This window comes from Oreochromis niloticus, linkage group LG20 (assembly GCF_001858045.2).
Source record: "Oreochromis niloticus isolate F11D_XX linkage group LG20, O_niloticus_UMD_NMBU, whole genome shotgun sequence".
Classification (NCBI taxonomy): domain Eukaryota; kingdom Metazoa; phylum Chordata; class Actinopteri; order Cichliformes; family Cichlidae; genus Oreochromis; species Oreochromis niloticus.
Genome location: NC_031984.2, coordinates 8,166,433 through 8,181,154, shown reverse-complemented (window position 1 = coordinate 8,181,154; position 14,722 = coordinate 8,166,433). Strand labels below are relative to the sequence as shown.

At 40.2% G+C, this 14,722-nt stretch overlaps 1 protein-coding gene across 2 annotated transcripts; it reads left to right on the top strand.

The window, feature by feature from the left end:
- The first annotated feature begins 4,585 nt into the window (after positions 1-4,585).
- On the top strand, positions 4,586-14,570 carry olfml3a (olfactomedin-like 3a). 2 transcript variants are annotated; one of them, XM_005448402.3, is made up of 4 exons: positions 4,586-4,949; positions 6,414-6,677; positions 10,790-11,102; positions 13,472-14,570. In XM_005448402.3, the coding sequence occupies exons 2-4, from the start codon at positions 6,567-6,569 to the stop codon at positions 14,254-14,256; spliced, it is 1,209 nt and encodes a 402-aa protein (XP_005448459.1). In that variant the 5' UTR covers positions 4,586-4,949; positions 6,414-6,566; the 3' UTR covers positions 14,257-14,570. The 2 variants fall into 2 exon arrangements, with proteins under 2 accessions (XP_005448459.1, XP_025757784.1); XM_025901999.1 differs by lacking the exon at positions 4,586-4,949 and adding an exon at positions 6,843-9,704 and having other exon boundaries at positions 6,603-6,677.
- Positions 14,571-14,722: the final 152 nt, after the last annotated feature.

The following is a 14,722-nucleotide window of genomic DNA, read 5'->3' as shown; positions in this document are numbered from 1 at the left end:
GGCAGACGATCATGGCGAAATTTGATGCTTCACCAGCAATCACAAAGAGACACAAAAGAATAACACATAACACTACAAAGAGCAGAGAGATGCAACACAGGTAAAATGAGACATAAACGGACCGCAAAAAGATGTTTTAAATGTGTCTTTTTTTTATATACTGTGAGATCTCATAACCCCTTCTGTGACCCCACCTCCGCATTCGTACATTTCTAAACTCAGCTTTGGGGTCAAAGGTTGCATGTTAGAGTCATGCACGGATGCTCCTGCAGTGAAAATAATCTGTTTTCCCACATCAGAGAAATGCAATCTCCTTCAAAGGTGCAATGCAGCGTTATTGACTAATCACACCTGTCAGGCTGGGAACAGAGCTCCACTCTCAAACCAATAAGTTAGATCAACCCAGGGGACCAGTGAAGCTATAAATGTCTAAATCTTGCTTAATGGAGCAAATGCACCAATACAAACTTTTTTCTTTTTCCCTTTCTTTTTTTCTTTGTATCTTAACTTTCCATCTGCCGGCACAGTCTGTTTTAATGTCCTCACTTTTCTTCTGCTTTTTCCTCTTTTTATGCTTTTGTGTGGTTCTGTTCTTTTTCATATTTCATTTATATTGTTACTTAGCCCTTCGCTATAGGTCCTACCAGAGCAGCATTTTATGTTTCTTAGATAAACTACTTATATCGCACTTCTTTTAGAAACAGCATTCCATTTCTGAGTCAGACTTCAGACTGTGCTCCATGTTGACATGATTGCATCACATAATTTCTGCAGATTTGTCAGCTGCATACTCATGCTGTGACTCTCCCCTCCAACCGCATCCCCAAGATGTCCCACTGACTTCAGATCTGGTGAGTGGTGAGCCATGTTCATGAAACCGGTTTGACTTTTGCTTTATGGCTTGGTGCATTATCCTAGCTTGAAGATGGTAAACTGTGGCCATAAAGCCTGCCACACAGTCAGCAACAGTACAAAAAAAACTGGCATTCACACTGTCACCGTCAGTAATAAGGGGACCATGGTGTGCCAAAACAACATTCCCAACGATATTCAGCCTGGACTGTTGAGACAAAGCCAGGCTGGCCAGCAGATTCATGCTGCTCATGCCAAATTCGGATCATCTGCAGCCTCAGTGAAATAAATTGAGATTCATCAGACGTTTTTTCCTGTCTTCAAATGTCCAGTTTTACTGATCCTGTGCCCACTGCAGGCTCGGATTTCTGTTCTTGGCCGACACAGCCTTCTGCTGTTGTAGTCCATCTGCCTCAATGTGTTGTTTCACTCTGAGTTGCTTTTCTGCTCACCAGGGCCGCACAGAGTGGTTATCTGGGTTACCATAGTCTCTCTGTTGGCTCCAAACACTCTCATTTAACTCTAGAGACTGTTGTGAAAATCCCAGCAGATCAGCAGTGTTTAAACCAGCCTGTCTGGCACCGCCAATTACGCCATAGTCACCGAGCTCACATTTTTTCCTGTTCTGATGTTTGATGTGAGCATTAACCGGAGCACCTGACCTGTGTGTGCAGGATTTTATCCACTGTAGTACCGCCACATTATAATCTGACTGGATAATCACATGAATGTGCAGGTGTTAGCTAAGCTGCATTTTTTGGCTTTTTTTCACAGCAGATGTTTCATAGCAGGGGAAGCACAGGTGTAACTGATTGCACTGAAAAACAACTGTGCTGTGTAGTTGAGGTAATTACAGGGTCGTGGTATTGTTCATGCTGGTTCACTGTCATGGTTTACTGGGACGTTTGTTGGAAATGAACCATCGCTACCAAATCTGTTCCTGCTTTGACAGTCAAATAGTCTGCTGTGCTGTGGCGTGTCCAGCGGGGTGGCCTGGGGGGGCACAGGCCACCCCCCAACCAGACTGGCCACCCCAGGTGCCACCCCGAAGCCAAAACAATAAAATCCAATGAAATATCAAATGTACGATTATGTTTTCACAGTGAAGCTCAGATATCCGAGTGTAAGCGAATGCAGCATCGGCTTCTGCGCTATGAGCATCATGTTAGCAAAGGTAGGAGAGCCAAGCACGAAAGACAGCACCACAGAAAACAGTTTTTCGGCGAAAGATTAACAGTTTAACATAGCTGGACTGGCCATCGAGCATGGCGGAGCTTCCACGGCGGCTAGCAGGTGGATGAGGGAAGGGTAGGCAGGAGGAGGAGAGACCCGAGGCAGCCGCCAGTCCGAGTGTCAGGTGAACTGAACTTCAGGTAAGAAGTTATGACCTGCAGTTTATCTGGGTCAGATATAAACCAAGTTTAGGTAGAGTTTATTTTCGTTGTGCTGACTTTTTACAGTCAGTTACAATAACTCTTACTGCGTACTAGCTAGCATGACAGAGTTTATATACAGCTGGGTGGGTGCTGTGTTGTTACTGATGTTGAACTTTATTTTATTCATAAGGTTAGTTTGTAGAGTTGCCAACGGCTCCTTAAAAAATGGAATGGTCCCTCATTCAGAGAAAATATTACAGGTTTTGTATTGAGCTGAGAAGAGACGCATATTGTCCCGTACTTAAGCTAGAATGAAAAAGACACAAAGCTGGAGTTATTCTGTGTCTTTACCCTGCACAGCTGCCTCTTCTTCTCTCATTCTTTCCCCCTCCCTCTCCTGTTGCTACTTCAATCATGAAACTGATCAATGATCAGCTGATCGGCTTTTCTCTTTTGTTTGTTTATCGCCCACTTTGCGCCAGAAAGAGGAAACCAGCAGATGTCGCGCTAAACAACAGCATGTTTAATATTAATTTCTAGTATCAGCTGATGTTTGCTGGAGCCACAGCTGTAAAGCTGCTGGTCATGATGTCGGTTTGGTTATCTGGTGAGAGGGAAACATGCAGATGAAACCAGGAGATGTCCTTACTGAATCATCAGAGCTGAACAGGTGATGGAGAAACAGGTTTACCTTTTAGGTGACATGAATGAGTTGAAGGGAAGTTATGAACTGTTTCTGAGAGACAAATAACATCAGGATCCTTTTCTACGTAGCTGACAGCTGGTAACTGTGCAGGGGCGGGTCTAGCAAAGTTATGCCAGGGGGGCAGGTAGGGCATTAACAGGGAAAGGGGGGCACAAAGAAATACTTTTCTTACTTATTCTCATTTAAAATATCTAGCTTTTATTAAATAATTATCTGAATCTTGCGAACAAAGTTTTTATCTGACGTAAAATTGATAGAAATCATACATATACCAACAAGACAGTGTACATCACTGTCACAACAGCGTTTGTTTTCATTCAAAGGCTTTATGGCTTTAATACCTGGTGGGCCGGTCTCTGGTCAAAATGCCCAATTTTTTGTCCCAGTCCAGCCCTGCAGGTTAATACTGGCAGTGTCACCATGCCAGCTGACTGTATTTCATCATCAGCCAGTGTTGTTCTTTATACATCAATATTACCAACGTTTACCATAAGGCAGCATAGAAAGTATTTACTTGCTTTCAGGTTTTATTCAAATGTTAGTCTTTTCATTTGTTTCCCCACTTTTTTCCTGTTTCAAAATCAAACACCAGTTTGTGAGAAGATTATCTGCCTATTAAAAAAAGAAGATAAAGTTTTGCATTGGCTAATTTGCCAATTGTATGTTAAAAATGTTTGTATTTTAATATTCCAAAATGTTTGTGCCCAAAACATATGTGCCCTATATGTCAGTAAAAATATTATGCAAATATTGCTGTCCTTGAATGCTGAATAAACACTGACAAAGCACTGATTGTATCTCTTGTACTTCATCAACGCAGTATCTAAAAACTTTGCACCATAGTGGTTAAAACCTCATTCTAATAAGAGTCAAAAGCAAATTCAGTTATTAGGTTTACAGGGTTATTGAATGATGGTTAGCGGTTGGTGGAATTTTTTTAACATTATCTGCCAATTACATCTGCCACCCTTCTCCAAATCTATGCCCCTACCTGGCCCCCCCAACAAAAATTTTCTAGACACGCCACTGCTGCTGTGTACTGAAAAGGCTTCAATTAAAATATTGTGATGTGGTCATGTTTTCACACATGCTGCAATAATGATTTGATCATGGAGAAGTATATGTGCAGTGTATTTCATAATGTAACAGCACATATGCAGCATCACAATCAACAGCTGTCCATGGACAATGTTTCTGGGCTAAATCTGGCTGAGTGAGAAAAGTCTTTTATTTTCAGACTGGTATAAAATATCTTTTTCAATTTTCTGTCAAACATTTGAAGAGGCTGAATGTTGGAAAAACCTAATCATGCAGGAGGGGCTAAGTGTACAACAATAGAAACCAAGTGAGGCGCTTCGGGCATTTGACGCCTCCAAAATGTCAGATTTTGGGTCTGTTATAGATGGAAGGATGTGTTGCAGATATTACATCTCTAGCCTTGGGAACACCTCAGTATCCCAACAGAAGGAGGAAGTGACTGCTGCCTCTGACACCTGGACTTAGATAAGCAACAGAAAATGGATAAATACCAATTTATGATTTCTGCTGTTTAGTGCAAAACATGCCTAAATGGTACACAGCCATTATCAGATCAGTTGGATGTGTTGTGGCCTGCTAATAGTACTGATTTCTGACTAGTTATTACTGATACTCACATTTTCTAGTTCGGACTTCGTATATTGGCACCAATCATTGTTGTACTTCCTTCCAGTTTGGTAATATTATTACATTTTCATTTCTGTCTTGAGTTTATCATTCCAGTCTCCCCAGTGTCAATTTGTACTGTGTTCAGTTTGAGTTTTCTTGTCTCTGTATTTCGTCTGCTGGTCTTATTTTCTGTTTTACTTGGGTTAATCAGTTCCCATCCCTGCGACTGTCTTGATTGTTCTCATTTCCTCCCCAGCTGTCTCTACTTGCCTAATCTACCCTTTGTGTATAAATAGTCTTGTCTTCCCCTTATTCTTGGTCACAGGCTCTGCTGTGTTTCTCACTAGTGTGCCATGTCTGTGCTCCTTGTGGGTAGCTGGAATTACTTTTTGTTTTTTTGTATCAGCATAAAAAAAAATATGATTACTTTTTCTTTCTTTTTCCATTTTTTAAAACCTGTTTTAGTTTCCAAGTCTCTATGCTCTTCACTCTGAAGGAGGCTTTATTATTCTCAATGCAAAATTTCACTTGGAGTCAGTGTAGCTATAGGTGATCTAGACATCTAAGACAAACATAAACATTGTTACCAAAATTATTGTTATTATTTTAGAATATTGACATTTTAATTACCGTAATGTGAAATATTCTTTTTTAATCTTTCCCCTTTTCAGCAAAATGTATAAATAATGTATGAATTGAATGTTTGAATGTCTGTCAAAGTTTTCATTTTATGGGCAAGTTTACAATTGTTGGGAGGAATGCTGTGCATGAGTATCATGTCATATAAGTGACTACCTTACTTGATGATGACTGATGATTACTACCACTAAAGCAATCCATTGCATTACAGTTTTACCAGTGGACAAAAGTAACGTGGTAGAATTTGTTTGCAAAGAAACAAACACTCTGCCTTCTTGCACATGTTGGTTGGATATGCAGCTGGAGCAGCTGGATAGTGTAGTGGTAAGACTACACACCTTTGGAGCGGGAGTTGCAAGTTGCAAGTGATTCCCATCCGGTATCCAGTAAGAGTCCTGGCTAGGCCCCCCATGCTAAAACCAAGCCCCGGAATGGCATGGCTACGTCTGCAGCCTGTCCGCAGCTTGGACACAAAGCATTTCACTACATGTACCCTGTATGATTGTGTATGTGACAAATTTGTTGGTTATAATTCATTAGTCCTATTTACTTCCTGAGTTTATTTACCCTTTGTTGCGACACAGTTTCCTGATGCCAAGTCTCTCCAGGTACAGTCATCTCCAGTAATGTGTTAGAGTGACAGCTTTAGCTTAAATTTAGCTTTGTGCAGTTTCTGAGCTGTAGCGTTGGCATCTTTGTCCCTCTCAACACAGCTCACAGTTGCTTCTTCAAAATGCTAAGAAGAGCATCTTAGCAGCAACAGAAAGTTAATATCACCCAACAGGGGATTGGATTGGCTGATTCCATTATTCAGCTTCATGTCAAGTAGTTGCAGGAGACAGAAACCTTAAAGGTGTCAGAGACTGAAAAAGAAGCTGAAAAGCTGTTTACTGAGTGCTAAACTTACAAAGTATGATAAAGTTTCTTTGAGTAAAAAAGTAATCGGAGTAGAGCAGCACTTGTATCAAGTTCTGTTTGTGCTGTATCCCTCACATGCCTCAGGGAGTGTGTACAACAAATACAAAGTGAGTGCAGCACATTCACTTTTTTTGGATAGAGAGGGGTAAGAGGCACAAGGCTCCTCCCTGAGAGTTTGTGAAAACATTCCAGCAAAGTGAGAGCGGTCAAATAATCGGAAACTCTCCGAGTGGCCTCTTACTCTTTCTATGCCTCTCACCTTTTTGCATGTGCAGCTGAAACTTATTCTTCTACCGCACGCCACATATGAGCGTTGATGGGTTGTTTGACACTCTGAGGACAACTCTGCAGAGGCAAACATCACCCCGAAGAATCCTCTAAAACTTGGAGAAAGAAAGAAACTCAGCTGTTCCATTGATCGGCTTACAATGAAGCTGCTGTTTGCCCTCCTCATTTCCACTGCCTGGACTTTCACTGGTGCCCAGTATTACTACCAGGGGCTGATGGATTATCTGGAGAACAGATTGTTGGCTATTGAGGTAAGAATCGACCCTCCTTTAAGTGACTTATGCTTTAAATGGCACATCAGATCTCTGTGTAGTCATAAAAACATCATAAACAACAGTTGATTGCCTCCTCCTCTTCTTTTGATTTGAATTTAATGCCTTTACTAATGCAAAGCAATTAATGCGATGTCTGCCCAGCTCATCAGCTCTACAGCAGCCTCCGGGGGGAACATCATTTGATGCATGCAGCCCTCTCCTCCTCTGTCCAACAATATTACATTTTCTTCAGGGTTTAAGACAGTGACACACCAGTAATGAGTACAAGCCCAACCTTTGTGGCTGTGGCATCAAACATCCCAACAGCCTAACCGAGAAATGTGTTCTTCAGAGGTAGAATGAAGCTGCAGTAAACAAAGAGCCTCGAGGAAAGAATCGAATTACTGAGTGTTCAACATTGTTTTTCTTTAAAGCGGCTCTCATAAGGCTACATGTTATATCAATGTCATGAAAGTTTGTGCAAGTGAAACACTTATGTTGACTTGAGGATTAAATGTCAGCTCACCTAAGGGAGTAATTTAAATAATTCCTTTATTCTTTCGGTTTACATTTACAGAGTCAAACTGTGTGGCTCCGTTGCAACAATGTCATCCTTAAAACTGTTATAAGCGTGAAATAAATTTTCTATTTTTAAGTTAAATCCCACTCCCAATCCCCCTGTGGTTTTCCTCCAGTCTCAGTTCCAATATACTGGCTCTTTTGCATTAATATGAACACAGCAACTCATCAGCAAGCTTTCATTGAACTTTTATTTCCATTTGTCCACAGGCTGACAGCATGTACAGGAGGAGGGAGGCAGGGGACCCATCAGTTATTACATCTCAGTCTAAATAATTCACCTGTCACTCTCACTGTGTCAGTCATGTGCTGAGAAATACAGTGCTCCTTTCTATTTAGTTTAGGCAATAATTGATTGAAACAGGGAAGTATTAACATCCCACAGTGTTTATAAATGGAAACACGACTGAGTCACTCGGGCTGTAAATGCATTGTCCTTACTAATGTGAAAAATACTAATATACTAGTTTCTAAAGTTTACTTGCTTACATTCACCAGCCACTTTTTAGGCACACACACCTTGACAGTACTTGATTGGACCCACGTTTGCCTTCAGAGCTGCTTTATGTCTGCATGACATAGATTCAGCAAAGTATGAAAGATTATTAGGCCCACAGTAAGAAAAAAAAGTATTATTGATCATAATTCTGTTTTGAGAAAAAAGTTGAAATGTAGAGATTACAGTGTTTTCAAGGTAAACTTCCACGGCCGCTCTGCCCTCTACAAAATGCCTTGTGTAGATGAGTCAGTGAAACAGACTGATCAGCCATCTATCCTGTCTTATCTATCCTCATACATCCTCTATATTACACGAGGGCGTAACCATTGCTATCCTTGCATCTGTCCATTACCAGCCATTTCCCACTCCTCCAAGTTTGTGTGTTTCTTTTCCTTCTGACCAGATGCAGCTTTCTGCACCATCGTTTCATCGTCCAGCGCATAAACACACCACACTGTGTTTATGAGCTGAAAGAAACAATTTCCTTGTTACTGTAACCAATTCTAAAGGGCGATTTTCACTAACTCATCTACACAAGGCATTTTATGGAGGGTCTAGCAGGTATGCCTTGAGACCACTGTATTCTCCACTTTCAGACTTTTTTCTCTAAATAGAATTTCCACTTTATTCTCAAAGTGATTAATTACATATTTCTTCTTAATGTGGCGCAAACACAAAGTGCTGGAAACATTCCTCTGAGAATTTAGTCCATATTGAAACGCTACTGACAGCTGTCCAGCACATCCCTGAGGCGTACTGTTGGACTGAGATCTGGTAACTATGACTATGGAGGCCATTTGAGTACAGTGTACTTATTGTCATGTTCAAGAGACCACTTTGAGATTATTTGAGTTTGTGACATGGTGTGTTATCCTGCTGGAATGAGCCATCAGAGGATGGATACACTGTGGTCATGAAGGGATGGGGTGGTCAGCAACAATACTCGGGTAGGCTGTGGCATTTAAATAATTTGTATTAAAGGGTGTAAGTGTGCCAAGAAGATATCCTCCAGACCATTATCTATGCTTTCACATTGTTCATTCCACATTTGCAGCAGAACTTGAGACTCATCTGACAAGGCAACACTTTTCCAAGCTGCCATTCAATTTTTGGTGTCAGTTGCAATTCTTTCTTGCTTGGGGTTTGTTGTGGATGAACATTAGAACCAGGTATATACCTCAACTCATTATTCATCTGTCAGCTTGCTGTCAGTTATAACTGTAGAAATGCTGATGATGTTGTGATAAAGGAACCATTCATTCACTGGTATCTTCCAATATTTACAGTCTCAAGTGTGATGAATTTGATAGCTCACTGCTGGCAAGCCTTAGGTTTATGATTGTAACGGTTCATAAGTATTCTACATAGCAATTTAATACTATCTGTTTAATTGTGCCTTTTATTGAGGCAGTGTTATTTAGTCCTATTTTAAGCTTAAAGCAGTCAACATGCTAACTTTACTCATACCAAAGATGGACATTTAGGCTATAAACCTGAGACTTGCCTGAACTCAGTGCAGTGTTTCCAGTTTTGGTCTGTCTGCTGAACCACAATGAGAAATGTCATGCTGGTTGGATACATATTGGGCTTTTGTAGACTAATTAGGGTCACTGAAAAATGAAATTACATATACACACAGACTGTTTTCAAGTAACTAACCATTACAAAGCAACGTGGCAAATGGAGAAAAATAGAGCCAGATCTGCAGCAGCTAGAAAATCAAAATAAAGGTGGCACAGAGGACATGAGCCTGCAGACTGAATGTGGTCTGAACGGTCATTTTATTTTTATTCTTTCACTGATTTAACCCTTTGTGTTCATTATGTAACCAAAATAACAAAATAACACAGCGTTTTAAAACCATACAACATGGTTACTTGTGTTTCCTTACAAAATCCAACCACTACTTCAATGGGAAAAATAATAAAAACAGCTAAGAGTTTAAGGTGAGTGACTAAATTATTTTAGAGATCTTGCCAGTCAAACCCATTATTGGGAGCAAAAATTACTTCTGCTAACTTTTCCTTCTTGTTCATGTCGTTGCATTATAAAGACATATAAATGTATTCTTTTTGAAAAGCAATCTATATTTTCCTGGCATTTATTTCCTGCAAGTTACTCTTCAAGAGATCTTTTAAGTTTTATCTTGTGAAAAACTTCCACAACTTCAAATCAAATTGCAAGATATTTTACTTTCAAAGCCAAAATCTCTTCCTCCTACATCTCTTCTATAGATGCAGTTGTGTGTCCAATTTGCATTCAATCTGCAGCAGGTTGCATCCACATACAATAAAAAAAACTCCACCAAAATAAATCACAAAATGACAATGCTATATACTTCAGAAAACAATAGGCCAGAAAAAATGTTTTACTGATTAAATTCTAATTGAATGTTATTATTCAGTTTAAATTGAATTAACTGCACAGCCCTACAAAACACTGGAAAAAAACTGCATAAAGTGATTTGCAAATGAAACCCACAGATCTCTTCCACCTTGCTTTTATTCTGAAGGTATTTACTTAAACTTCCACTCCATAACAGCACAGAGTTTGTTATCAAACCTGTCCAAATGTAGACTGGTTTTCAAAGGGCACCAAGGCAGAATTGGCTCTAACAATAGAGTCCTGGACACAGATACTGTGTTGGTGTAAAATAAGTAACAGTAGCACTCAAAATAACTGGGATTAATTTTCTAGATGAAATGAATGTTTGCAAAGATACTATAAAGATGGACAACATCAAAGCTTCCTGGAATTAAAACCAAAACATCAAGGAAATTTACTCCACAGAGTGACTCTGGTCATCAAACAGACTCAAAATTTCCATCAGCAGCAGAAGATGGAGAGGATACATTGTTTATACTGTTTGCATGGCAGGAATTTTATTTTGTATCAAACTGATGACCTCAGCGTTTGCTACAGTGTAAACACAGTTTTTTTTCCTTGTCATCTGGTTTGAATAAAAAAGAGAAAAACAAACACATTTTCCAGTACATTTTAACACTTGTGTTGCTTTCTGCACATCTCACAGGACCGCATGCAGCTGTGGCATGAGCAATCCCATCGGTACCACACAGAGATGAAGGATTTCAAAAAGCTGACTGCCGAAGCCATGGATGGACTAAAGAATCACCACAGCATGCTCTTCAAAGACTTGGAAGGAGCAGCTGCTCGAGTGGACCGAGTGGAACAAGAGATGGACTACGTGGAAACCCAGATGTCCCCTCGGGCCTGTACGAACAGGGCAGATAAGGTAGTGGAGCAGGATGCCTGGGAGCTGGAGGAAAGCAGAGGTGAGGAAGAGGAAGAAGAAGAGTGGGAGGAGCTGCAGTCTAGAGTCTCTGGTGAGCTATGCATCTCAGCAAAAATGTCCTCTTCAGGTCTTTGATCTTTTATTTTAATTCACAGTGAAGGAATGACACAGTCAGATCCTTTGGGATGTATATATTTAGAGCTACACATCTACAGGACCGGGCTCCACATCATTCCTTCTGCAGAGAGAGTCTCGGAAGAGCCATGCCTCTGGAAAATGGGAAACAAACACGGCACTGTTACAAGTCATTTAGCAGAGTGCTTTGAGTCACTGTGCAGTCATGTTTTCCAGTAGAATTCTGGCTTTATGCAACTCATTTATTTCCGCAGAGCTACTCCCCTGTTTGCACTGTTTGAGCGCAGTGTTTGTCATTATAATCATCACGTCCCAAGGCGAACTGCTGCTAACGGTGCTGCAATACAACTGCTGCACTGAGTCATTAACTCAGGTAATACTAGCCTGGTTAAAACATGATGTAAAAAGATGTGAAATCAGTTTTTAATTCCTACTCCATGTTGGCAGATTTAAGTGAATGTGGCACATTAAGCTGGAGATGTATAATTTTTGCACTTAAATGGTTCCAAAAACTAAAATCCCCCAATGAGAGATCATTAAATTGCTTTGGTGCCATTTACTCTCCTTGCAAGGCAAATGAAAAAAATATTGATTTCTTTATTTTACTGGGTGACTTCACAAGCCAGTCAATAACACATTAATTCAAGGATTAGGCTGTAATATCATAAACCCTTTGCTTAGGCTCATACACAGTATTCTCAAAATTAAAATAAAGTCTATGATGGCACAACAGCCTGCTCTATTAGCTTTTGTGTGCAATCTATTCATGGAGGGAAGGACAGAAAGTGGCCTGAGGTCAGTGACATTATTCTCATGTTCGCCGGAATGATCTCTGCACACAGTTCTCCATTGTGAATGTCTGTGAAGTGACCCAGAATGAACTTTACTGCATTGTAGAGACCCGGTTCAGCTTCTGCAAGCACAATGCTGGCACACATGCCATTGGGGCTTCCGTTTTGTGTATATTTTGGCAAAAGAACGATATTAGTCTTCTTTCTCTTCATGCTGCCCTTGTGCTGCACTCATATGAGTCTGAGTCCAATTCCCCGACTGGTTTGAATTTGCCTTTAATTTAGAGAGCCAGATAGATATAACCACAGGCTGCTGGATGAAAGGCTGCAAATACACATTTCAGTTGAAGAGTTGCACTTTACTGAAACATGTTAATGAAACTAAATGGGGGGAAAAATATGTTTAAATTATGTTTTTATTAATTCCACTGTTTTTTTTTAAGCATTTCTATATCTTTATACAATTCTGTAATGTCTGTTTTGACATGAGGTTTAGAATATGGGTGCAACTCTTTCCGGCTGTTTTCCAGTTTGGTCTGTTTTTTCCCTTTAACAGATAATCAATCACATGGATTACAGTAAGAAAAGCAATAAGGCAGGGCTCTACACAGCAAATGGCACATTAATGAGGGTCGAATAAAAAAATAACTCAAACTTACAGCCATCAGCTCACTTGTGAAACAAATGGACTAAGCAAACTTGTGATTTTCACGTTACAGTCTCAGTGTTTCTTGGAGCAACTGAACAAAAGAAATCCCGCCGCCAGCTAGTGTTCTGGTGGCAGACAACGCAGACACGCCATGTAAAAGTATAAACAGTCTATGTTGTAGGATCTGCATAGATTCATGTATAAGACTAAGTAATCTCTTATAATCGGTCTATGCTGTTAACAGAGTAACAGTGACAATAACGTTGTTGTCACAGGTTATGGAGGAGTTATTGCTGCCTCCTTAGTTTACAGCTTTAGTTATTTTGTTATTTCTTTTGCTAATATTATTTGTTGTTGTTTTTTTAATTAAACTATTAGAGGGTATTTTTTCTTTGGTAGTAAAATTGTAGAGGAACAGTATGATGGGCACTGCTGTAAAGGTTATTATATGTTATATTTTGTATGAAGTACTATTTATCTGAAATGATATTTCAGATAACCTGAGATAGTTACAGCTTATCATATAAACATTTCAGGTTTCCGGGATTTTCAAATAAGAGGTTTGTTGTTGCTTTTTCCTTCCTTCACATATTACTAGAGGGAATGTTTTGGGTTTGTTGGGCAGGTCTGGGATATTTACTGGAAATGGAAATGACCTGCAGCACTAACAAAAATAATGTCTGGTATTATTAACTGACTGGCAAATATGATCTGCAACTGGAGCAGCTGACTAAATGGATGTACTGGTCAGTTAAAAATATATGTACATAATTTAAAGTATATGCAGTATATGACTAGTATATGAATTTAAAATAAGTGAACATAACCAGTGGCTCTTTCCATTTCACCAATATCCTCTTCTGTGTGTTTTTTCTCTCGCTGCAGACTGTGTGGAAATAATTTCTGGCATCCGATCAGTGAAAATCATGAAGCGAGTGGGCAGTCCCAAGGGCATGTGGACCAGAGACCCGAGATCCTCCAAGGTTTACATTTTTAATGGCACATCAGGAAACACCATCTACCAATTCAAATCTTTACTTGACTTTTCACGCTCCCTGGGAGTCACAGGCAGCAGAAGCATCAGGCTTCCCTCTGAATGGAGCGGCCCTGGTAGCGCTGTTTACAATGGCTATTTGTATTACATAAAGCAGGAGGCTGAAGCAGATATGCAGGTGGTTAAATATGACCTTCTGAGTGGCTCAGTGACAGAAACTGCCATGTTCCCTGTGGAGGGCCGTGCCACTGTTTACAACCTCAATCCAGAGACTGTTGCAGACCTTGCAGCAGATGATGGGGGTCTCTGGCTCTTGTATGCCCCCAGTGACAGTGAACCAACCATCAGCCTAGCAAAGATGGACGCTGCCACTCTTGATATAGAGCAAATCTGGGACACTCGATGCCCGCGGGAAAATGCAGAGGCGGCTTTTGTAGTGTGCGGGACTGTCTATGTCGTTTACAACACCCGTCTGGCCAGTCGCTCGCGGGTTCAGTGTGTCTTTGACGTCAACGACATGGTGCTCAGTGAAGAGGCTCCACTCATCTACTTCCCCAGGAGGTACGGGGCCCACGCTAGTCTGAAATACAACCCTGAGGAGAAGCAGCTTTACGGCTGGGATGACGGCTACCAAATTATTTATAGACTGACCATGAAGAGGAAACTCCTGGCTTGACAGCAGAGAAGTGGTGTCATATTTTCATAGACATATAAAAAAAATAGGAACAGGGAATTTATATAGCCTATCCACCTTTTCCCTATTCATGTGATACTTTGTTTCTGCAATAGTTAAACCACATAACATCCCTTTCTTCTCAGAACTTTAAGGGTTTTTTTTAAAATTATGGTTAAACATAGCCTTTTTACACCTTGACTAGACAGCTAAGATTTGCATAAATTTTGGAAGTTTGATTTTTCTCATTTCTAAAGTGTGTTTTTATATAAATATGAATGTTTTCACAGAAAATAAATGATAAGATGACATGCTAATTGCTGACCTTTGGCTGTGGTTTCACATTTTAACTTAAAGGAAGTTTATCTGAACAATTAAAGAGTGCACCTTTGAAGTAAACGGAACAAAAACTTCTGTCTCCACCAAGTGAACCTATTCCTCTTATAAGTGTGGTGTCTGGTCTTAGTAT

What these genes read in the sequence shown, in the direction of transcription:
- olfml3a (XM_005448402.3), top strand. Translation starts at nt 6,567, where the DNA reads ATGAAGCTGCTGTTTGCCCTCCTCATTTCCACTGCCTGGACTTTCACT. An exon ending in ACAGATTGTTGGCTATTGAG is followed by an intron (nt 6,678 to 10,789) that starts GTAAGAATCGAC and finishes CACATCTCACAG; the next exon opens with GACCGCATGCAGCTGTGGCA. An exon ending in GCTGCAGTCTAGAGTCTCTG is followed by an intron (nt 11,103 to 13,471) that starts GTGAGCTATGCA and finishes CTCTCGCTGCAG; the next exon opens with ACTGTGTGGAAATAATTTCT.